Raw genomic sequence first — 25,301 nt, 5'->3', positions numbered from 1 at the left:
GCATTGAATCAAATAAATTTTTTTTAACTTAATTCAAATAAGGATGACTACTACTATTTTAAAATTTTCAAATTTTATTTTAAAACTTTTAAAATTTGCATTGAAAAATGTCATGAAGCATTCTGGTTGGTTATAGTTTAAACTGTCGATGCAAGAAAGACGGCAGAGTTTACGTAATTGTTATATTAGTATATTATGTGTACGCATTAAGCTGCTAAGAACTCTTTATATTTCCTTATTCCGTAACTTAGTTGGATATTGATGTGAAACTTTATTCTTTCACCTCAACCGTACAAATACCTATAATTCCACAAAACTTTTGTTTAAATAAATTCTTGATTAAAAACCCTTAAAAAAAAACTTCTTTAAAAAAAATGACTTCTGTTATACCTATATTTAATTTTTGAATTTTTATTTTAAGATAAAAATTAAATAAAAACAAAACAACAATTCCGAACACACGTTATGTTCATTATTAGGTGGTTAAGCTAGAAAGCACTATTAAAAAACTGTTTTAAAATCTTTACTACTGAACACTAATATCTAAAATTAAATTCGTATTCCTTTTCTTGCTTGTCGATTCATAAGTTTTCAATTTCCTTTTCTATTAATAATTTACATACAGTAGAAACTATAAAAATAGGGATGTACATAAATTTTATGCTTTAAAACTTAGCACAACTCTAAGACAACATAAAAAAAAGCCCAATTTGATTTATAAATTTATTTTAACTTAAATTATCAGCGATAAATCTATTCTTCTTCTTCTTCGTCTCCTCTCTTTTGACGTCCCCCGCGTCTCCACCAGCAGTATCTGTTGCAGTGACGATATTTGCGGAGCCAGTAGTAATAGACGCGCTTGCTCTTTGCAACGCGCACCCTCAAGTGGTTGTAAATGCGGGTGAGATGACGGATCCTGTTGTTGCATTTTTTGATGATGCGCGGCAGTCTGTGTCTGCAGATGCGGTATTGGTGACGGATACGAATGGCGTGAAGGACGAGGGGATTCACCCAACGACCGCCTTTGATCTGACGGAAGTCATCTTCAGCTAAGTCAGTTCTGTTTGATTTTGTTACTTGATAAAGTAAGGTATTTAGCTTATTTTATAAGATATTTTTAGTACGATATTTACAATAAATTTGTTTATTCAAAATTATTTACTATTTAACAAAAGTTTTCTAATACTTTACAGCATGTTTTCTTACTTTTTTCTAAATTATCATACTTTTATAGCAATTTTTCTACTTTAAAGTAGACAAAACAATCTTATTGTAGTCTAACTAAATTAAACGTTAAACAGTATTTTAAATATATTTCAGAATTAAAATAAAGTTAGTCAGTTATTTTGAAAAACTAAATTAGAAAAAGAAACATAAAATTAGTTGTAAAAGTGTCCAATTTTTATAAATTTTTATTTAAAATTTTGAAATATTAAATCCTTTTTATTAAAATATCTAATGTAAAAAAAATTACTAACTTGTTCTTTATTAAAAAAAAAATATAACAAATTTAGCTGTGCTCAATAGCGTATCTGTACATTATAAGTTTAAGTTAATGAATAAAAAAAAACCTTGTCTCTTTATATTGTAGCATAATTTAAAAAGGTTTTAAAACTAGATGGTCCTTAATTTTTGAATTTTATATGCTGATAAACGTTATGGTAGTATTAATAATTCATAAGATTTTTTAACTTACACATCTTCTTTATTTTCTTCAGCTTTTGAAAATCCAACAAAAAAGATGGCAGCAAAAGCAACCAGCAAATAAAATTTCATCTTAACTTTATAGAGTAATTTTTTAAAGCTTCGTCAGTTTATATACAATTTTATTTTGATAATAAAAAGTGGGCAAATTAGTCAAAACAGGACATGACGTAATCAAAATTGTGGGCTAATTTGCCTCCACAGTTTATTAAATCAAAACAAAAGTTAATTAAAAATAAAACCGGTTATTAAAAATAAAAACAAAACTTAATTAAAAACAAAAGCTATTATAAAAGCATAAAAAGTTTGCACAATTTTATCATTTACATTTGAACTCGCATTTGAAAGATCAAAAACTAGAATGAAATTTTTAACTTTTGGATTGTTATCCGTACTTTTGCTAGCATACGCTTATGCTGAAGAATCAAAGTTAGTTTTTCAAGATAAAATGAATTAGAATAAAAATAAAAGTTCAATGCTTAAATTTGTGTAGATTATTACTTAACAATATTTCATTAAAAAGCATTAGATTTTACTAAAATTTATTTGTTTCGACTAACGTTTAATTGTTTTTAATGTTTTATTTTAGTTTTAATTTTTAATTAATGGAACATGAACTATAAAAAAAGTCTCTTAAAAAATTATCCAAATTAAAAGTAATACATTTTTACAGCGAGCTTTCTGATAAAACAGATGCTGAAGGTTAGTTTCATTTTTATTAATGTTACAAAAAATTAAAAGAAAAGCTATAATTAAATCTAAACAAGATTCATCTGTGTTTCACAAAGTAAATGAACTAAATTAAACGTTATAAGCTTGTACTTGGAAGTTTTATATAGAATGTTTTGTATTACAATTTTACAAATACAAAATTGAAAAAAGGAAAACATTGCTAGTAAATATATAAAGTAAGTTTTTTTTTACTTAATCTTTATGAATATTCATGCTCCCAAGTAGTTATGGTTGTTTTTCATATTTCAGAAAACAAAATACAAAATTTTTGGTAGTTTTTATCAAAAGTTAACTATATTAATAAAAAAAATGTTGATTTTCAATGCTGTTTTAAGTTGAGAACTAGTTGAAATTCAGTTTTCTGATATTTTACTGAGCATGAACAGTTTTCAAAATATTTTTAGTGAAAAATTCTAAAAACTTAAATAAAATCGTTTCTACAGTATTGAACACTGACTACCATGTCTGCACCGCCGGACATCTTCGCGTCATCATTCGTCGTTTGACCGTTTTGAGGAACCGTTGCTGGCACACCACCAAAGTTCGTCGTGCTCACTGTAGACGTCGCATCCACTGGCTTCTGACCCGCATCAGGAAATTCAGACACTCTTTGAAATACTACAACAAACGTATCCACATCTACAAGAGGAAATACTACTGGTGCAGACGTCGTTGTTACTGGAGCTGCAACAAAATCATCAATTATTATTCTCGCTACGGAGTCAAAAAGGGAGATGAAGAACAGCAAGATGATGAATAAATGTTTTGTTGTTTGAATAATCCCATGCTTTTTGCTCGTCAATAAAACTTTAACTTAAAATTATTTTCAATTTAACTCAAATGCTCAAATACAACTTTAAATGGTTTTAGAATTACGATATATATAGGAAACCCACAACTGTACTTAATTTTTCTTAACTTATTATTAATTAAAAAATACAAGTTATCAAACAAAAAAGTATTACGTTATATCATAAGTAAGCTATTGTCTATTTCTAAAAAAGTATATGTATACACCTACAGTTTAAATAAAAATATACTTACTATAAATAGTTTCGTTAAATCAAGTGCTATTAAATCTCATACTTTTTTGAAATAAATTTGTCAATACTAGACCTATGAAGATTTAGTTCAGGGTTTCCATCAGTAGGCGGTTTTAAATTTAGGGGTAAAATACTAGTAAGGGTAACTTAAGAGTAAATCGGTAATTAACTAGTGAAGAGGCGATATATCTATTAAGGCGGGGAGAAAATTATCTTTAAATTTTCTGAAAAGTGTTAATTAAAAATAATTTTTGAAACCCTGCTTAGAACATAAAGTACAACAGCTTTTACAACTTTTAAACTAAAACAAACAATGGCTACTTTGCCTTACAGTTACACTACTCATGTTTCAAGCTAAATTTACAAAGTTTCTTCTTTTTTTAGTAGTTAGATTACTGTTTATGTCTATTGTTTGATTCTTTACAAAAATTTTTTCTGTGGATAGCGCAGTATCAAAAAAGTGAACCAAAATAAATTCTTGAACAAAAAAAGTTTACAACACAAAAATGCTGAAGTAACCTTGTTCAATCTTTTTAAAAGACTTCAAAAGTTATCTAATACTTTACTAATCGTGTAGATTATTCTTATTTATTGGTTAGCTTCAAACTCCTGTAAAAATACATCTGTAAATAAACAAAGTTTTACAACTATTTAAAGTTTTTTTAAACATTTTATGTATGATTTTCATCTTAAGTCTGTTTAAACTCAAAAAATTTTACGTGCTGAAAGCGTAAAAATAATTAACTAAGATACATATGTAAATGCTTTCTCATAAAAAATATATCACAGTTTATGAAAACTTTTAAATTTCATGATAAAAACAAAATTCTAATTTCTTGTCAGTAAACTTTGTAGAGTTGTTCAAAGTTGTTAGTTTTGCTGGAAAAATAACTTTTCTAATGCTTTTTAATTAAATAACTTTGGTTTTTAAACTGAACTTAAAATAACCGAAAATATGTTAATTTGTTGTGTTGAACAAAATTTCATTTTGTAAAATTGAAAATTATCATTATACAATCATATAACATTTTAAAGACTTTTATAAAACGCACAATAGATCAAAACAATACTTAATTAGTTTGTTAAAGTTTTGGTTTAAAAGTTAGTACTTAAGGAAACATGAAAATCGATTTAATAAATCGTGTTTAACAGTTGCAAACCAAACTTACTAAACTATAAGACAAGCAAACAATAAGTATACCTGGATAATAAAAGAAAATATATATTAAAAGCATGCCACAAGTAACTATTCCTAATAAGAAAAAAAAAATTCAGACATTATTAAGAACGTTTGGTTTTGAATCTAGAAAAAACCTTTATCATGATAGTACTATTTTAGAAGCTTATTCGAAAAAATTTGTCGTGTTAAACATCAAAAACAGGTTTTAATATTCATCATACAAGTTTTTTAGATTTCTGTTGCAAACTCTTACTTTTATAAAATTAAAGGTTCTAGAATCAAAAATTTGATTTTGTTAACCAATAGTTTAAAAAATTAAACTTGTCTCTTTTACTAAATTTTTGTAACAAACCAAAGTCATCAAAATTTACTCATATAAGTCGTTTTATCTTTATTCTTTAGAAGCAATTAAAACAAATAAAAACAATAAGTTAAACGTTTTTATACTTTCATAATAAAAATAAGAATATATAACTAGAAAATTATTTTAGTTTTATCTTGAAACTAAGTTGTTTTAGATCAGGGATCAGCTAACTGCGGCTTGCAAGTTACTTTTAAGCTAAAAAATACTTTTTTTTTAAATGAAAGGATACTTTTTGTGGTAGAAACTTACAATTAGGCTCTTAGTTTAAAAGCTACTCATTACAAGTGCGCTTTTTTGACTTATCTTATCAATTTTTTGCTTTAAAATAGTTTTTTTATATTGATTACTAAAACTATTTTAAATAACTGATGCCGGCGAAAATTTTTCTTAGTAGACTTACAAAACATTAAACTATTTAAAATAAATGGTATCAGAAAGAAATGTTTTTTTAATAATTTTTTTTGCTAAATTTAATGTAAATAACTTGTTGCAATGGTATTATGCATTTTTATGCTAGTTTATCTTATCATTATTAAAAAAAAACAACAATTTGAAACTGTTTAGTTTTATTTTCGAGGTGAATTATCAGCGATAAAGTTACTCTTCTTCTTCATCTCCTTTCCTGCGTCCCCCGCGTCTCCACCAGCAGTATCTGTTGCAGTGACGATATTTGCGGAGCCAGTAGTAATAGACGCGCTTGCTCTTTGCAACGCGCACCCTCAAGTGGTTGTAAATGCGGGTGAGATGACGGATTCTGTTGTTGCATTTTCTGATGATGCGAGGCAGTCTGTGTCTGCAGATGCGGTATTGGTGACGGATACGAATGGCGTGAAGGACGAGGGGATTCACCCAACGACCGCCTTTGATCTGACGGAAGTCATCTTCAGCTAAGTCAGTTCTGTTTAGAAAAAAATTCTTATGCTTAAATTCAAAAGTTAAAGTAAGCTAGATAACCTGTTTTATGGTTTTATGTTGTAACTTAATTATTAAGAGAGTTAATGAAGTAATGGAAACAATTTTCTAATAATAGAATAGCATTATAGTTTTAGACAATGTTCTACTTTCAAATTGATTAAACAATCTCACAGCTGTCTAATTAACTTCAACTTTAAAATTTTTATAAATATGTTTTAGCATAAAATTAAACTATTCTAAATATTTTAATTTTTTTTGTAGTAGAATATTTTTTTCTAAAACGAGATGTTTCTTAGTGTTTGAACTTTCTATGTTAATAAACAATATGTTCAACAATAAAATCTTTAAACTAACACATCTTCTTTGTTTTCTTCAGCTTTTGAAAATCCAACAAAAAAGATGGCAGCAAAAGCAACTAGCAAGTAAAATTTCATCTTAATTTTTTATTGTAGTCAAATGATCAACTAGAATAATATTTGATTTGAAGTCTCATTAGTTTATATATAATTTTTGATTTAGTAATTAAAAAGTGGGCGAAAAAGTCAAAACAGGACATGACGTAATCAAAGCTGTGGGCTAATTAACCTTCACAGTTTATTAAATAAAACAAAAACTAATTAAAAACTTGATAAAAACTAAAACAAAAGTTAATTAGAAATATAAAGTATAAAAAGATAGAAACTTTGCACAAGTTTATCATTTACATTTGAGCTGTCATTTAAAAGATCAAAATTTAAAATGAAATTTTTAACTTTTGGATTGTTATCCGTACTTTTGCTAGCATACGCTTATGCTGAAGAATCAAAGTTAGTTTTTCATTTAATAATAGTAATCTTTTTGAAAAAAATCAGTTAAGTTTTGTTACTATGCTTAAAATTCCGTTTTTATATTTACTGTTATCTATAACAAAAGTAAGATCTTATTGTTTAATATAACTTATTGAACTAAAAATGTTTTACAGCGAGCTCCCTGATCAAACAGATAATGAAGGTTAGTTTTATATTTTACAATTAACGGTTTAAAACTAATTTTAAAAATTTTAACTAGTTTGATATATCTCTGATAGAGTAAATACTTAATTAAAATTTTGTAAGGTTTTAATTTCATCTAATTTTTTTTAAACCTTATACTTGTATACAAACATTTTCAAAGTTTTATGAAACCTTTTATTATTGAGTATCACTAGTCATCATACTAAAAGATACTTTCAAGAAAAACTTTATGTTTAAAGTACTTATGGTAGTTTTAAAGAATCTGATATTTAACTTTATTATTTTTTTAATTATTTCAGCTCTTACTTCCGGGAAAATTTAAAAAGAATGTTTTTAAAAGCAGTTCTGTGATATAGCTTTGACTACTATACACTAGCTTAATTTTTATGTTTTTTATTTAACTATAACTTAATTTTTAACTAAGCATCCCTATTTCGTTCCTAGTAGAATAAGAAGTTGTTAAAAACTAAAAACAACTATTTTCTACGGTATTAAACACAGACTACCATGTCTGCACCGCCGGACATCTTCGCGTCATCATTCGTCGTTTGACCGTTTTGAGGAACCGTTGCTGGCACACCACCAAAGTTCGTCGTGCTCACTGTAGACGTCGCATCCACTGGCTTCTGACCCGCATCAGGAAATTCAGACACTCTTTGAAATACTACAACAAACGTATCCACATCTACAAGAGGAAATACTACTGGTGCAGACGTCGTTGTTACTGGAGCTGCAACAAAATCATCAATTATTATTCTCGCTACGGAGTCAAGAAGGGAGATGAAGAACAGCAAGATGATGAATAAATATTTTGTTGTTTGAACAATCTCATGTTTTTTTGCTCGTCAATAAAACGTTAACTTAGAATGCTGTTTAATTGTACTTGCATGAAAAATAGTTTATAAATACTGAAGAAAATAAATAAACCTAAATTAGTAAAAAACTCAATTGTAAAAGATACGGTATGTATTCGACTTAGCGTCAAAAATACAATAAGTATATGAAGTTTAAAAAAAAAACAGTTTTATTATAAGATTAAACTTTCTTAATTTTAAATTCAGTAAAACTTTTAACTAAATGATTAAAGTAATTAATCTGCATTAAAATATATTTTTTCTGAATTACAGGGCCAGACTTGAGGATCTACCAGTTCAAATTGCCTATATAATTATGTTTTTAGAAAAGTTTGAATTAAATAGTTCGGATTATAAAGAATTTTTTATAAATAAAATGTAAGGTAAAACTACACATGAAAAACTACTTTAACGTTTAATATTAAATATTAAATTAAGAAAATAAAGTTTTTTGTATGTACATTAAAAAAAAAGAAAATTAATTTATAAACCATCAGCTCTAATAAAAAATCAATTTATTTTTAGTATGAAACTAAAACTAATGAAAAAAAAATCGATCTTTGATAAATTTATAAAATTATTACTTAAAAGCTATACTTTTATACAGAAATAAGGTAAATGTCTTTTGAAACAAACTTTGTGTCATGTTATGAATAAAAACAGTTCTAGATTAACTTAATACAAAAACTTAAAGTTGTGAAAACTGTATTTGAGGTATTTTTGTAATGATAACTAAAAAAAGTAACTTTTTATGCGTTTAAAAAAATATATTGCAAAGATATGTTTTTTTTTGTAAGTAGAGAAATTGAAAATGAGTCTAAAAAATGTTTGTCATAATAGTTAGAAAAAGAAATAATTTTTGATTTTGATCGTTTTTCTAGATTAAAACACAAAAAAGTTGATTAATTTTAAAAACAGTTTTATTTTCAATAAAAGACGGCTTTTTAATTAAACAAAAATAATTAAGTGAAATGTTTAATCATTGATAAGGTGCGACTCTTGTCTTTTCAGCTCTTTTAAATAAAACTTTTGTCTTAGTTTAAATATTCTTTTGTGTTCATTTACAATTAAGTTTAATTTTCAGCAGTTTTTTGATGAATAGTTACTTAAGGTACTTCCGTTTTATTTTTGTTTTAACGACGTCACCCTTATATTTTTAATTTCGTTATGATTTATTCTACAGTGTGCAAATTTTTGTTTTGTATTTTATATTAATTATAGCATATGCTTATTCTTAGTTTGTTTTATTATACTGTATGTGACTATATTTCTTTAATTTATTCATTAGGTTTTATACGTTTGTTGTTTTCATTTTATTACTTGTCTTATTTATTTTTGTGTATCTTTCTATTTGGTTTAAAATCAAGTTTAATTTTGATCAAATGAAGCAAATTTTGATTTCAAAACAGGCTGTCAAAATTAACAGCATTTTCATAGCTCTCGTCGATTTATTACAGCATTAACAATAAAAAACGACCAATTCAAGTTTTTTAATACAGTTACGTTATCAACAAATTTTATATTTTTACAATTAAAAGTTTATTAACTTGACTTAGTCTAAAGGAAATTACATTAAAAAAAAGATACCTACTTTAAGAAAAATTACATTCATAACATTGTTTTATTTTTGTATATTAATAAGTCTGGTTAATGCCCTCAATAAATTTATTTTAATTACTATAGAAAATTTAAATAAAAACTGATGTAATTATATCCAAACTAATATAAACTTTAAAATTGTTTTAAATAAATATTTCTGAGGTATAATAAAACTATAAAAATATTAAGAAGAAATATCAAAACTAAAAACACTTAATTAGCTCACAAATTAAAGTTATGATTTTAAATAAAATTATTTAACTAGTAAAACGTGCTAAAAATTTTTTTTTTTACATAAACTTATTGTAGTTAAATGATGTTATTAACAAAAATTAGGTTATTTTATTTTTCTGAAATCTGTAATAAACATTTTATACAACTGTTTTTTAAATTTATCTGTTTTCTTTTTAATTAAAGGTAAGACAGATATTTTTGTTCATTAAAAGCTTAAGTTTACGTAAACGCACAACTTTAAAGTTTAGTATCATTAGCTTATACTTATAGTATAACAAAGTATTTATCCAGTTTAAAACTATATATTTTATATGTCAATAACTTTAAAATTTTGAAAACTTTTAAGTTTTAATATTTAAACATAAAAAAGTTAAGTCGTTTTTCTTGTAATTTACTATGGATTTTATAATGGTGTGATTAATAAAATATTTTCAAAACCAAAGTTTCAAACACTTCTCGAAAAAATAAATGAACATTTATAGAAATTCTAGTCCTATAACATTCAAAAAAATTATGATAAAAAATTAGTTACAGACATAATAAAAGTTTTACAGTAGCTAATAATTATAAGTATTATTTTCATTAAATTGCCATTTAAAAATATTTAAAACTAAAAAAAAATTAAATAGACTATGTACATTATTCAAACGTAAGTTACTAAGAAATTCATAAAAGCAGAAAATTTGAAGATAATTCAAGTTTTGTACAATCATATGTAAAAAATAATATTAAGAATATTCAGTTCTTATCTAGTTTACAATATAGTAAATATAAAGATCATTAAAAATATTAAGTTCATTATCGATTAACAATACAAAGTAAAAATCATTAAAGTTATGCGGATATTTTTTGATTTCCAGAACAATATACAAATCTTCAAGATTATTCAGATGTCTTACTTAGTTTACAGATCAATATATAAAGCTTTTTTATTTATGTTGGGTTGCAATTCGATATTAGGACATTCTTGTTTTTTATTGTCTCTAAAACATCTTTAACAACTTTGTTGTGTTTAATCTCCTCATACACATTCTCGTTAGTTGCTTCGACATCTGCGTATTCTTCCTCGGTTTTTCCTTCACCTTCAACTATGATTAGAACTACGCTCACATAATTGTTTAGAATCTAAATTAAATCATCACATAAATCACGTAAACAAGTGAGTGCATAAAAGTACTAAATACGTCATTATCCTCATTATCATTTATTATCTATTACGTGTTTAGCAGATTTCGAAAATTAAGGCAGTCATATAAATTTCTATAATTTTAGCTTCCTTTTTAAAATTTGACCCCGAGTTAAGATTAAAAAAAAAGTACAATTTGTTCAAGTAAAATATAAAGAGATAAAAACTAAGTGCCACAGGGCTTTCAAAAATGAGCGATATCGTATGGGGGCGATATATGACAAAGGAGGCAATGACAAAAATGAGTTTAGGAAACCTAGATTTTGTATTAATATATAAGTACTTGCTAGAAAAAAATGACTAAAAAAATATGAATTCCGAATATTTCTTGCAATTTAGTCAAGTTTGAATTTTTTTTTATGAAAACTTTTTGTAATAAAAAAATACACATCTTTGTCAAAAATGAATACGATTAAATTATAGATGTAATTTTAAATTCAAAAACATTATTTAACAACTCAACAAAATTATTTCAGTCTGTAATATGCAGTTTAAATATAGAATAAAAGTAATTCGAACTACTATTTAATAAAAATAATCATGTCATTGTATATTTAAATAGTATTAGAAACAGTAACATTTAAAGTAGCTAATTCGATATTTTCATTTTTTCGATATTTAATTATTACATAAAAAATTGAAAAGTTACCTGAGTCTTTTTTCTTTTTCGCTTTAAGCTTCCAAACCAATACAACAATGACGACTACCAGCAGCGATACAGCTATTCCGAGCGTTATGTAAACTAGATTTGTCGTTGATTTCGGAATTTCGTATTTAGCAGGTACCGTTACAACGAAATGCGCGGGAATACTCAGAGGTTGATTTGGAAATGTTGTGGTCTCTCTGACTTTAATAGTTGCGTTGAATATTGAATTTTTAGTGATTGTGTTCTGTTTTAGGTATACAAACATTTTAAATAATGGAAAAATATTCCTTTAAAATTAATAGAACAAAAATACTCTCTGACTTACAAAGAATAAAGTCTTTTAGTAAGCATTTTGAATAAAAAGTATTTTTTTTACAAAAAGTTTTTAAAGTTTTTCTAACGAGTAGAAAACTATTGTTATTGACGAACTAACACAAGATGTTTTAAGTAAATAACTAAGAAAATATTATCGTTTATCAAACCTTATTTATAAAGAACTCTGATAACTTACTTCTAAAAACGAAATATAGACCAATTGTGTATAACTCGACAAATCTTTATCTTTAATTTGTGTATACATTTTAATGTCATTAACACTGAAATCACCTATAAATCGTTTAAATTAAGCTAAACTTCAAGTTTTAATTTCACTTTTTGACTTACTTATGTCTATTGTTACATCAGTAAATTTTGGTTTCGACTGTATTTCAAACATGCATTTTTTGTTCGCAAAACCAACAATCCAACTGCATTTGAATATTGTTAAATTGCTGTCAGAGAGTCTGGAAGGATCTGAAACAAAAAAAAAGTTTCTAAACCTTGATAATAACCGTGTAAAAGTTTCAAAATTTTGCCAACTTTTGTTTAAACCAACGACCAAACTATATTTTGATTATTTTCAAAATAGAACTGGGAGGTTTTGTAATAAATATGACAAAAAATTGTAGACTTTAAATATTTTTAATACGCGCAAGTTGGTTGTACTAAATTAAAAAAAAAACTTTTATAGGAAAAACTTATATTTAACTAAACTTTTTGTTAAAGTTTTTAGTAAGTTATTAGGTTCTCATTTATCTGTACTTTTTCATTAATAAACAAATTAATGTATAATTAGTATAACTAATTTTTTTTAAAATTTGTTTTGTAGGTCAGCTTTTATTTAAGGTCAGTACAAACAGACTGATGTAACTGACAAACAACAAGCAAACATTCAACAAAATATTCGTTACTCCAGGATGCATTTTTTAAACATTCAGTATTCAAACTCTGTACGTTTGATTGCAGATTTTTCAAATCATACCCATCTTCACATCTAAACACTCCAGTGTCCTGATAATTGGAAGAAGCTGAATCAACTTTTAAATAAGGAATAGTTGTTTTGCACTCTTTGTAAATATGTCAAGGTTGTAACTCTACACATTTGAGATAAAGTTTTGATAGTTATCAAAAAACGGTAATACTCAGTAATTTTTACCGAGTTAATTAAAAGTATGAGTAAGTAATCTACTTTTTAGTATTACGATAAGTAATCAGTGAAAGAAATAGAGCCATATTTTTGTTAAACAATAGAATACTTTTATGATTAAAGAACAGTGTAAGTTTGTTTATTTTTTAATTTTTTAAAGCAAATCGAGCTCTTTATTCTTTTTTTTTATTATTAATAGTTACTCTTTATACATTTAGATCTAAGCTTTAAATGTTTTATGTTTGAAAAAAAAAATATTTCAGAAAGTTTTTATCGGAAAAAGTAATGTTGTTAATATTACACTTCTTTGTTGTAGAAAAATCTTCTAACGAAAACATCAAATCAAATGTTGAATCCACAACCGCCTTTTTGGTTACATTAAATCAAGAATTAAGCGAGTTGTAATTTTTGTAAACCACGGTAGCAATTTCAAACATTTCTGAAATCCTTTCTTGCGAGATCCAGTAATAATGAGAACCGTTGTGCTTGCTTTCAAAATAAAAGTTTTCTTCTGTTACGTGAAGTTTTCTTACTTCTCTACGTTTCCAGTTTAAACTTTTGACCTTTGTTCTATCTGGCACATATACAGTAACAGTAGTGCCGTTGTATCCACTAGCCCACTTATTTTCGGAGTTAATTTCAGTTCGCAAACTAAACAAGTCAGTATATTGACTATATCCACAGCCGTCTATGAAAACTAGGTTTTAGTAATATTATCAAAACGCACTACATGCATAATCTTGATAAAGATACATAAGTGAACATTTGTATAAAAATATTTGTAAATAATCTATATTTAAAATGAAATTATACCAAGATATACAATTTTTTAAAAAACCTGTGGTTCTTGCGTGAATAGTCTTTTTATAAAAAACAGATGAAAACAAAACTGAAATTAGGTCTTATACTCAGTCAGTTTTATATCTAAATTAAACAGATCGAAATAATAGCAAACATTATTTAATTGGTACATTAACAGCTTGTCTTACTTACGTCTTGTGACGTCTTGTGACGAATAACGTAAACACTGTTTTGAAAAAAATTTAAAACATTTTTTAACCAACTAAAGTATTAATGAAATGTTATTTGTTAATTACTTTACTAAGAAAAAATGTTTTTTAATTGTCTATGGTTTTATTCTTACCACATTTAACTTATAACATAACAAGTTTCAAGTGAACTTTCAGCCCATGTTTTAAATTGCGTAAAACAAAATTGAAATACAAGCCGCTTTACTTGTATTTTAAGACAACTATAAGGTGAGTGATTTATGGTTTTTAAAAAAAAGTTTTACATGGGAAATGGGAAGTACCTTTTTTAAAACTACTTATAATTTATGACGGCTACAATAAAAGTACTCATAAATTCACAACTATTCTAAATTCTTCTCAAGTTTGTTAAAATTTATATTTTGTTCCCAAAATTAACATTGTTCCAAAGCGGAACCGTTATAAATGTAACTTCTTAAAACCAAGTAGTAATAAACTTTATACTATTTTGAAACTAGTTCAACAATACTAGACGCGCGACGGTATATTTCAGGGTCTCTTAAAGTGGGCTATTTTTGCTATGATTAGTTAATTTCTAGTAAGGGGCAAAAAGTTTGATATTAAAGGAGCGATATCTAATAAAAGGGGTGATTATTTTTGAATTTTCTACCAAACGACGACTAAGGAAATGAATTGAGGAAATACTGGTTTAAACATAAGATACATCAAAATTTACAAATTCTAAAATAACACAGCTTAAAATAGTAGCAATTCAGCTTAACAGTTATACAAAACATTTTTTGCGCTAAGTTTGCAAAGATGCTCCTGAATTTTAGTGGTTTAATAACCACTTAAGTTTATTGTTCGATTTTTTACAAATTTTTTACCGATTAAAGTGAAGTTAAAAAAAAGTATACTTTTTGTGAAGCAAAAGTATACCAGAAAAACGAAAACTTGTTTTGAAAAAATAAAAAAAATGAAGTAGTCTTGTTTAGTCTCATTAAAACAATTTTGAAAAGAAAAACTGCCAAATTTTTTAAAATCCTTTAATATATCTTGTTTGTTAATAGTTTTTACAGTTTAAAATTGAGATATCAATTACAAAACGGTAATTTAAAACTAAGTGTGAATCATTATTACTCATAAGGTAATTAAGAATGTAGCTTTTTTAATGCCAGTTCAATACAAAAAAAACAGATAAAACTTTGATACTGAAAGTTAGTTTTGTAAAAAACTATCATATTCAAGTATAAGATGTTTTGAGAAACTTTAATTGAATGAACAATATATCAAGCAAAATAATAAAAGTTTAATATGTAACTAAACAAATCTATAGTTTAGACACAGTTATTTAAGTAAACACTAACATTTTTTCTAATCTTTAGTTCCTACTAGTGCAAACTAGTCTAACTAAACCGTTTAGGGACAGTTTTAGAAGCTTAAACATATTTAATAAGAAACAGAATTGGGTTTTAACATTTACTGTACAGGTTTTTTACTTTTGTTGCGAACTTTCGCTTTTATTTTTATATTATATTAACTGTACTTAAATACTGATTTTTAATTTAAATAAGTAGTGAAAAGTTTTAAATTAATCTCTTTTATGAAATGTTTATTACAAGCAAATTCATCATAAAGTACTTTAGAAAGTTTGTTTTTTCTAAATTACTTTTAGCAAATTAAAAAATAAAAACTGACTTTTTACAAAAGCAAAGACTTCAAAAGTTAATCTAAGAAGAGTATAATTGTGAAATTATTCAGCTGTTCTAAAAAAAGTTGTTGAGGACTTACAAAGCATTTTAAACTATTTATAAATTAATATGTTTTAAATCAAAGTGGTTGTTTTAAGAGCTTCCAGTTAAACTTAATTTAATTTTTTTTTATTAGCTTTACGCTTTTTCATACTACTTAAGCTTAACATTAATGAAATAATACAACGTTTCTTATTCAGTCTTTTTATTTTCAATTATAACTGTCAGCGATAAAGTTATTCTTCTTCTTCTTCATCTCCTTTCCTGCGTCCCCCGCGTCTCCACCAGCAGTATCTGTTGCAGTGACGATATTTGCGGAGCCAGTAGTAATAGACGCGCTTGCTCTTTGCAACGCGCACCCTCAAGTGGTTGTAAATGCGGGTGAGATGACGGATTCTGTTGTTGCATTTTCTGATGATGCGAGGCAGTCTGTGTCTGCAGATGCGGTATTGGTGACGGATACGAATGGCGTGAAGGACGAGGGGATTCACCCAACGACCGCCTTTGATCTGACGGAAGTCATCTTCAGCTAAGTCAGTTCTGTTTGATATAAAACAAACTAGTTACTAATAAGCACAAAAAGCTACAGTTTTGATTAAAGTTCTGATAGCAGAATGTATATCGGATATTTAAATGCCTGATGAATTAATTGACCTGCTAATCAGCTTTAAATAAAAATAACATTTAACAAATTTAATAATTTTCAGATTTTCAATAAGTGAAATTTTAAATATTGTACTGAAATAAGTCAAATAGACTATTTGATTATTTTTAAAAATAATTATTTAAATTTCTCTTAAATTTATCTGTTTTTTAATAATGTATTTTTGATTTTAAGTTTATTTTAAAACCTACAAGCAAAACTTAGTATACTTTTTGCTTAGTACTATAGTTTTGTATTTAAAGACCACACTTTTTAAGTTTATACTATTAATATTTAATTCTCCTGTAAGTAGTTAATCAATATATATTTACGTATTAGTAAAACAGCTATAAGTAATTTTAAACTTACACATCTTCTTTGTTTTCTTCAGCTTTTGAAAATCCAACAAAAAAGATGGCAGCAAAAGCAACCAGCAAGTAAAATTTCATCTTTACTTTTTGTTTTAGTCTTTTAATAAACTAGAATGAAATTTCGGTATCTTCATCTGTTTATATACGACTCGCAATTTAATATTAAAAAGTGGGCGAATAAGTCAAAACAGGACATGACGTTATCAAAGCTGTGGGTTAATTTGCCTACACAGTTTATTAAATCAAAACAAAAATTAATTAAAAATTGAATTAAAATAAAAACAAAAAAAAGATTTGATTAAAAACAAAACCTATTATAAAAGGATAGAAACTTTGAACAAATTTATCATTTACATTTGAACTAGCGTTTGAAAGATCAAAATTAAAATGAAATTTTTAACCTTTGGATTGTTATCCGTACTTTTGATAGCATACGCTTATGCTGAAGAATCAAAGTTAGTTTAAAACAAAGGAAAAATTAGAATTTCTATCAAAATTTACTAAAGTAAAAATTAGAATTAAGTTTGTATAAAATATTTCATAAACAATATGTTAGTTGAAATTGCTTGTTTTTACTAATAATAATTTGTTTCTACTATATTACTATAGTTTTAATATTATTTAATGAAACATTAAATTCAAAACAAGTTCTTTAAACAATTAAGTCAATTATTAAAAAAAAATAATTTTACAGCGAGCTTTCAGATAAAACAGATACTGAAGGTTAGTCTATTTATATTATTTTTTTAGATATTATATAAAGAAACAAAAAATTAAATTTCATAGCTTGAATTTAATTTAAGTAAAATTGATCTGTTTTCAATATAGCAAATTAACTAAAATAAATGTTATAAGCTTATACTTTGAAGTTTTATAGAGGATGTTATAGATTTAAATTTTTCTAAATATGATCTTGTTAAAATTGAAACATATTTAATAGATATTAAAAATTAATGTATAAATTACTAAAATTGTTTTTAATACTTATTCTATCAATTAGTAATGGTTATTTTTTATACTTCTTAAAATAAATTTACAACATTTATAACACTTATATTATAATTTATTTATATTGATAAAGAAATATATTGATTTTCTAATGTTCTATAAAGTTGAGAACTACCTAAAGTTTAGCTTCCTAGTATTGTAACAAACACAAACTACTTACAATAAAGTAGTATGAAAAAATATCAAAACTAAAAACAAATATTTTCTACAGTATTGAACACTGACTACCATGTCTGCACCGCCGGACATCTTCGCGTCATCATTCGTCGTTTGACCGTTTTGAGGAACCGTTGCTGGCACACCACCAAAGTTCGTCGTGCTCACTGTAGACGTCGCATCCACTGGCTTCTGACCCGCATCAGGAAATTCAGACACTCTTTGAAATACTACAACAAACGTATCCACATCTACAAGAGGAAATACTACTGGTGCAGACGTCGTTGTTACTGGAGCTGCAACAAAATCATCAACTATTATTCTCGCTACGGAGTCAAAAAGGGAGATGAAGAACAGCAAGATGACGAATAAATGTTTTGTTTAACGCAATAAATAAATGTTTTCTAAAAATCAAAAGGAAATATACTTTCTTTAAGTTACAACGTAATTTTTTTAAAAAATAAATAGTTCTTTTTAGCAATATAGCTAAATTTTGAATGCAAGGCTAAAGAGCAAAGTGTCTATCACTAGCTATCTATATTTAGATACACATTTTACAGTATCTATGGGTTTTTAATAGCTAAAGGAAATAAGTTTTAAATACATATTTAATAACAGTATTTACTAGCTTTTTAAAAACTAAAAATTCTATTAGAATAATAGCTAAAAGTGTGTAAATTAAATGAAATAAAACTTTTTTATAAGAAATGAATATGAAAAGTTACCATAAAAAACATACTTAAGCCAGTTTAGTTTTTCAAAAAGGGAAAAAATCGAATCCGGTAAAGACGATGAAAGTGTTATATAAAAAGTACTGAGTTGAAGCTAAATATAAACTTATTTTTTGAATATGTTTAATATAAAAAACAAAATTACATCCTGAAAAGTATTTTCAACTTTTATTAGTTTTGACTAACATAATTTAAAATAATGATTAAATACATGAAATTTTTAATCAAAGTTAATTAAATAACTTTTTACTACTTAAAGTTTTAAAGTTTGCCAATTATAATTTAATCATTCAGTTTTAGAAAGTTTTTGAAATATATTTATATTTTCATTTGGATAAGTATGATTAATTTTTTAAGTTTAGAATTTAATTCTATACATAAAATTTCCTTAGGATTAAAAAAGCAATGCATATTTTTTATTCGTATTGTAGTTTACAAACTCGTTCAAAACTTTTAAAAAATCTTTTATACCCATTAACTAGTTTATCATCAGTAGTAGGTTTGTTAAAAAAAGCGAATATTAGCTGTAATTAAACTATCAAAAAAAGTAGAAAGTTTGTAAACTTAACGATAAGAAAACTAGTTAATTGTAAGCTTACACTTTTAGTAAGAATAGTTTTAAATTTATTTTGTAAATTACCATCAAGCTTGACCTTATTTAAAGATTTTAAGAATTTAAGTTGTTTTCATTGTATTATTTTATTTGCTGTTTTTCAAATTTTATAACATAATCTCAAAAATTATAGTACGTATTTTAAAAAAGTTTTACAAATTTAAATTTATTAAAATATTTTATTTTATTAATAAAAGGTGTTTTGTTCACGTTTAAATACAAAAGTACTAATATAAAACAAACATATTTGAAGTAAACAAATACAAATTTTACTGTACTGTCTTTTTGACACTTTTAAACTTTTAAACACTCGACAACTCAAAACTTATACTTGATAGAAATGTCTAAAGCAGGGTTTCCCAAACTTATTTACTAAATTGCCCCCTTTTCAGAAACTTGAAAAATAATCGCCCCCCCACGATTTTACAAAGTAGTTTTTCTCTTGAGTACAAACTTTTGAGCCAAAAAAAATGTGTTTGAAATGTAACTTAGTCTGGTATTTCTTATGCACGCACTTTTGGGCTGTGTTCAAAGTAGTTTACAGGGCGTGAGAAAATAAGTTACAGTTGTTTTCTTATAGGCCCAGTAAAGTGTATAAAAATACTTAATTTTAAAAAAGCCTTGTGTAATCTGTAATCGATCCTGTTTAAATATGAATTGTTTTGAAACTAATTAAACTTTTAGGGTAGTGGTGGACAACGTTTGTAGTCAGAAATTCATATTTACTAATAAATATTTTTCTAGTTTCAACTCGTTAAAAAAAATGTAATTGCGGGCTGCATAATTTAATATAATAACATACAATAAAATTAAAAAAACTCGATTAAAATTGTAATAAAATTATTTAGTATTATTGTGATATAGTAAATACTATTGTGAACTGAAAACCAAACTTAAAGTGTATTTCAAAATATCAAGTATCAAAAAACTAAATTTTGTTTATTTTGCACGAGTAGTTTTCAAGTTATTTAGCGCGTCGAAATTTGACTGGATCTTAACCGTACGTTACCCATCTGAAATCTTAACTGAAATCTGACATTATAATAATCTCTCATATAACAAATTTCGGACATTTAGAAGTTAATACTAAGTAACTTATCTAAGCCGTTAATTATTAGACTATAATAATTTACCGGAAGAAAATAGTGAAAAACTAAAAGCTAGTGTTGAGCTATTAAAATAAACAACAAATTCTAATTGCTAATATAATAAAAATTAAGATAAAACAAAAAACAGTTGTAGTAATAGTTTAAAATTACTTAATATATAGATTTTTTAACAATAATAAATCAAGTTAGAAAATAAAATTGAATTTTTTAATCTTTTAAATAAAAAATTTGAAGTCATTTCAAATAGAGACTTCAAATCTATACTCTTTTAAAACCAAAAAAAAAATTTTGAAATAAAAACTTTAATGGTTATCAAGATTTTTTTATTTATACAGATTTAACAAGTAATAACAAAAAGATGTCAAAAAAATTTCTTTCAAACAAACACTTTAATCACTACGCTATAAAAACTTTTAGTGTAATGTAAAACGACAAATATAAATACAAAATTAACCAGGTCAAAATAAAACTATTAACAGATTTAAAACATTAACCATTTGATAAATAATGTAGACTTCCGATTGAAATCGCACTTTGACCAAAATTAAAAAGTGCAAACTCAAAATTTATTATCAATTTTTTTATAAGATATTAAATATTATGTATTTTTTGTTTTATTAATACTTAGTTAGTAATAGACTTTATTTTAGTTAAATTTAGGAAAATATAAATTTGCACTTTTTATTGGGTAAAAAGTGCGAACTCAAGAGGAAGTCTACCGTAACTATTATTTATTAGGCATTATGCAAACCTGTTGTAGAATAAATAACTTTGTATTTTTTTTTATTATAAAAAGACTACTTAAATACAATACAAACCAGGTTAATAAGAAGTATTTTAAAAAATCAAGAAAAAAAAAAATCATAAAAAATGTCTGCTACTGAAGTCTAACATAATGTGAAGGATCAGTTTCATGACTGCTTGCAAATTTTTCCAATCTGATTCTTAATCAAAAAAAATAAAGCCTCCTTTACAAATATCTAGATTAGATCTTTTGCTCAAGATGTTGATAATGAACTGAAAGCTTTCTCAACAACATAGTAAAAGGAAAGACTATAAACAACAATCTAAATTCCACTCAAATGATTGGATACTTTTGCCTTATTTTCTGTTGAGTCCAAAAACTATCATATCGTTCTTTGGAAAAATTTGCTTTAAGTTCAAGGTCAGTTTGTAAGTCTGAGAAGGTTTCCTGTAAGTCGTTTACTTTAAAAAGATCTGCCTCGAGGGAATCCATATTTTAATCTATATGATAGCTTATTTGTGTCAAATAAAAGTTTTACTTGTTAATATGTTGAAATTGTTGAAAATTATAGATTTTTTAGGTTTTTTATTTGCCTAAATTGTCAAATTCTAGGTTCTTTCAGGTTTCTAGGTAAATTGGCAACCTGTATAGTTTTATTTATTAGTCTAACTTAGTGACTTTTCAAAAAACAATTGAAAATATCATGAGGTGATAGTTGATAATAGATAATATAGAATTGTGCAAACCATTTATGGTCCAAAATAACATTTATGTCAGGTTATAAAATGGTGAGAGGGATTCCGATCGTCTATAATCTATGTAACTGTCAAATAAAAAAACATATAAATGAAAATATGTAATTTACTTAAAAGTAAGGGTCATAAGTACTTAATTGTTTTCTCTATATTTTACATAAACAAAATAAACTTTTTTGTTTAAGTTTTACCTCAGGGTCAAATATTTAATAGCAAACTAAAATTAGTAACATAGCAAAATAAAAAGTAAAAGTTTTATGACAGCCCAAAATTATAAAATCGCCCACTTTTCGCCCCCTTACTAGTTATCGCCCACCCTTTTGCCCCTTTACTAATTATCGCCCCCCGACTTACTAAAATCGCCCCCAGGGGGGCGATATCGCCCACTTTGGGAAACCCTGGTCTAAAGGCACTTTAGAATGAATAAATAACCTCAATATCATCAGTAAACTTTAAAAAACTGTTTTCTACTTAAAATATATAATTTGACCGGTTATTCTAGTTCGAAGTACTATAGACATAGAGTATACAGAAAATACAAAAGTGATTTTTAAACTTCTTTTTTAATTTAAAAACAGAACTACCGGAAAAATCATACTTTAAATTAGGAATACCACAAAAGTTAAAGAAGTTCGAAACTTTATAGTCTGTATATAGATCAGGGGTCGGCAGCCGTTTTTAACTCGCCGGCAAATTTTTCCAGAAAAATTGCTTGCGGACCGCACTTTGTACAAAAAATTTTTCGAGGGCCGCAGTTATTTAAAAAAAAATCATAGTAATTAGTAAAAAAAACAACTTTAAACGAAAATATTACAAAATAATTAGTAAAATAGCACAAGTTAATATTAACTATTTAATTAAAAGCCTGACTGTAAGTTTTTATTGCAAACACTTTATTTTTATAAGTCTTAAAAAAAAGTGTGTTTAGCTGAAAAGTACCTCGCGGGCCGCAGATTTAGGCTTTAGGGCTGCATTTGGCCTGCGGGCCGCAGTTTGCCGACCCCTGATCTAAACTAATTTAAATTGTCTTAAAAAAATAAGCATAGTTGTAACTAAACTGTATGTGTATGAATGTAATTTATACTGTGAATTGGGTTCTTATGATACACTATCTATACTGTTTTGGTAAGTATTTTTAACTTAAAACTTTAAACTACCTCATAACATTAGTTTCTGAATTTGTAAGCATTTTTATTGTAGCTTTCATAAAATATACGTTGTTTCAAAAAAAGGTATTTTTTATTTGCCATGTAGAACAACTGTCTTCAAAAAGTATGAATAATTCTTCTTAATCTTTAAGTAAAGCGGTTAGTATTTCTTTTTTCTACATGGATTAAAAATTAATTTAAAACTTGTTTTATTGTAAGTTGAATGTGATAAAAAATAATAACATGTTTAACATAAATATAAAAAATTCAATCATAATTAAGTTAATACTAATTCAATTTATAAATAGAATACATTTCATAAACATTTAGTTAATTAAGACAAGACTTTGAAACTATTACCAAACAAAGAACTTATCTTAACGGTGTTTACATTATTCGTCATAAGAATTATGACTCATGTTTCATAAACTTATTAAATAATGTTTGCTATTATTTCGATCTTTTTATTTTTTTACAACTGACAGAGTATGAGATCTAGTTTCAGTTTTGTTTTTATGTTTTTAATTATTTTTTATACAGTCAAGACTGTTTACGCAAGAACCCCAGGTTTTTTTATAAAATTGTATATTTTGATAAAATTTTATTTTTAAATATAGTTTTTTTATGATTATTTTAATGTTATTAAACAAATAAATGTTCTTCCATGTATCTTTATCAATATTAATGCATGTTGTGTGATTTGTTGACTTGAATTTTTCTTTTCATAGATGGGTGTGGATATAGGTCAGATACTGACTGGTTCAGTTTGCATACCCAAGTTAACCCCGAAAATAAATGGGCTACTGGATATATAGGCCAAATTGTAAAAGCGTCAATGCCAGATAAAACTAAAGTCAAAAGTTTTAACTGGAAAGTCAAGCACGGAAGAGAAGAAAACTTTTATTTTGAAAGCAAGTACAATGGTGCTCATTATTACTGGCTTTCGGAAGAAAAGACTTCAGAAATTTTTAAAGTTTCTACCTCGGTTCTCACTACTGAAAACTCTTTTCATTCTGATTTTAAAGTAATCAAGGAGATGGCTGTGGATTCAAATTTTGACTTGGAGTTTTCGTTAGATGATTTTTCTACAACAAAGATTTGTAGTATTAACAACATTACTTTTTCTGGTAAGAAACTTTCAAAACTAAAATTTTTCAACCATAAAAAGTTGAAAACTTTTAGCTTTTATTTATTAAAAGTAACTTTAAATAAACCAATATATAAATAGCTTGATTAGTTTCAAAAAAAATAACTTTGTTTTATAGATTAAAGATTATTCTATTATCTTAAAAATGTATAGCTTACTTTTTTTCATTGACTATTTCTTATAATACCTAATAATAGATTTTTACAAATGTTTTTTATTCTTCCGGTTAAAGTTAATAGGTATATCAGTTTTTGAATATAATCAAAACTGCATCTTAGTGTGTAGAGATACAAACTTAGTATATTTAAACAGAGTGCAAAACAACTGTTCCTTATTTAAAAGTTGATTCAGCTTCTTCCAATTATCAGGACAATGGAGTGTTTAGATGTGAAGATGGGTATGATTTGAAGCACCTGCAATCAAACGTACAGAGTTTGAATACTGAATGTTTAAAAAATGCATCCTGGAGTAACGAATATTTTGTTGAATGTTTGCTTGTTGTTTGTGAGTTACATCAGTCTGTTTGTACTGACCTTAAATAAAAACTAACCTACAAAACAAATTAAAAAAAAAAATTAGTTATACTTTTTATGCATTAATTTGTATCTTAATGAAATATTACAGATAACTTAGAACTCAATAACTTACTAAAAACTTTAACAAAAAAAAGTTTAGTTAAATATAAGTTTTTCCATAAAAGTTTTTTTTATTAGTATAACAAACTTGCGCGTATCAAAAATCTTTAAAGTTATCAATTTTTTGTCATATTTAATACAAAACCTCTTAGTTCTATTCTGAAAATAATCAAAATATAATTTGGTCGTTGGTTTAAACAAAAGTTGGTAGAATGTTGAAACTTTTACACGGTTATTATCAAGGTTTAGAAACTTTTTTTTGTTTCAGATCCTCCCAGACTCTCTGACAGCAATTTAACAATGATCAAATGCAGTTGGATTGTTGGTTTTGCGAACAACAAATGCATGTTTGAAATACAGTCAAAACCAAAATTTACTGATGTAACAATAGACATAAGTAAGTCAAAAAGTGAAACTAAAACTTGAAGTTTACTTTAATTTAAACGATTTATAGGTGATTTCAGTGTTAATGACATTAAAATAAAAACACAAATAGAAGATAATGATTTGTCAAGTTATACACAATTGGTCTATATCTCGTTTTTAGAAGTAAGCTATCTGAGTTCTTTGTAAATAAGGTTTGGTA

At 25.8% G+C, this 25,301-nt stretch overlaps 6 protein-coding genes across 6 annotated transcripts; 3 read left to right on the top strand and 3 right to left on the bottom strand.

Annotated features, from left to right (window-relative positions):
* Window positions 1-747: 747 nt before the first annotated feature.
* On the bottom strand, window positions 748-1,776 carry LOC145829989 (uncharacterized). The gene is made up of 2 exons (XM_082937879.1): window positions 1,697-1,776; window positions 748-1,060 (listed from the first exon to the last, which is right to left on the bottom strand). Exons 1-2 carry the CDS (start codon window positions 1,774-1,776, stop codon window positions 754-756), a joined length of 387 nt encoding a protein of 128 aa, XP_082794005.1. The 3' UTR covers window positions 748-753.
* Window positions 1,777-2,037: 261 nt separating this feature from the next.
* LOC145829968 (uncharacterized) lies at window positions 2,038-3,221 on the top strand. The gene is made up of 3 exons (XM_082937860.1): window positions 2,038-2,133; window positions 2,378-2,406; window positions 2,880-3,221. The coding sequence occupies exons 1-3, from the start codon at window positions 2,066-2,068 to the stop codon at window positions 3,194-3,196; spliced, it is 414 nt and encodes a 137-aa protein (XP_082793986.1). The 5' UTR covers window positions 2,038-2,065; the 3' UTR covers window positions 3,197-3,221.
* A 2,399-nt stretch (window positions 3,222-5,620) lies between these two features.
* LOC145828721 (uncharacterized) lies at window positions 5,621-6,401 on the bottom strand. Its single transcript, XM_082936476.1, has 2 exons — window positions 6,293-6,401; window positions 5,621-5,921 (listed from the first exon to the last, which is right to left on the bottom strand). Exons 1-2 carry the CDS (start codon window positions 6,370-6,372, stop codon window positions 5,621-5,623), a joined length of 381 nt encoding a protein of 126 aa, XP_082792602.1. The 5' UTR covers window positions 6,373-6,401.
* A 216-nt stretch (window positions 6,402-6,617) lies between these two features.
* Window positions 6,618-7,736, top strand: LOC145828720 (uncharacterized). The gene is made up of 3 exons (XM_082936475.1): window positions 6,618-6,744; window positions 6,900-6,928; window positions 7,432-7,736. The coding sequence occupies exons 1-3, from the start codon at window positions 6,677-6,679 to the stop codon at window positions 7,734-7,736; spliced, it is 402 nt and encodes a 133-aa protein (XP_082792601.1). The 5' UTR covers window positions 6,618-6,676.
* Window positions 7,737-15,679: 7,943 nt separating this feature from the next.
* On the bottom strand, window positions 15,680-16,765 carry LOC145829980 (uncharacterized). Its single transcript, XM_082937870.1, has 2 exons — window positions 16,667-16,765; window positions 15,680-16,194 (listed from the first exon to the last, which is right to left on the bottom strand). The coding sequence occupies exons 1-2, from the start codon at window positions 16,744-16,746 to the stop codon at window positions 15,891-15,893; spliced, it is 384 nt and encodes a 127-aa protein (XP_082793996.1). The 5' UTR covers window positions 16,747-16,765; the 3' UTR covers window positions 15,680-15,890.
* Window positions 16,766-17,017: 252 nt separating this feature from the next.
* Window positions 17,018-18,237, top strand: LOC145829958 (uncharacterized). The gene is made up of 3 exons (XM_082937849.1): window positions 17,018-17,123; window positions 17,363-17,391; window positions 17,888-18,237. Exons 1-3 carry the CDS (start codon window positions 17,056-17,058, stop codon window positions 18,202-18,204), a joined length of 414 nt encoding a protein of 137 aa, XP_082793975.1. The 5' UTR covers window positions 17,018-17,055; the 3' UTR covers window positions 18,205-18,237.
* The last annotated feature ends 7,064 nt before the right edge of the window (window positions 18,238-25,301 follow it).

This window comes from Thalia democratica, chromosome 2 (assembly GCF_965202585.1).
Source record: "Thalia democratica chromosome 2, ktThaDemo2.hap1.1, whole genome shotgun sequence".
In the NCBI taxonomy this organism is placed as follows: domain Eukaryota; kingdom Metazoa; phylum Chordata; class Thaliacea; order Salpida; family Salpidae; genus Thalia; species Thalia democratica.
Note: the sequence above shows the minus strand (reverse complement) of the source record. Positions and strands in the feature narration are given on the sequence as shown.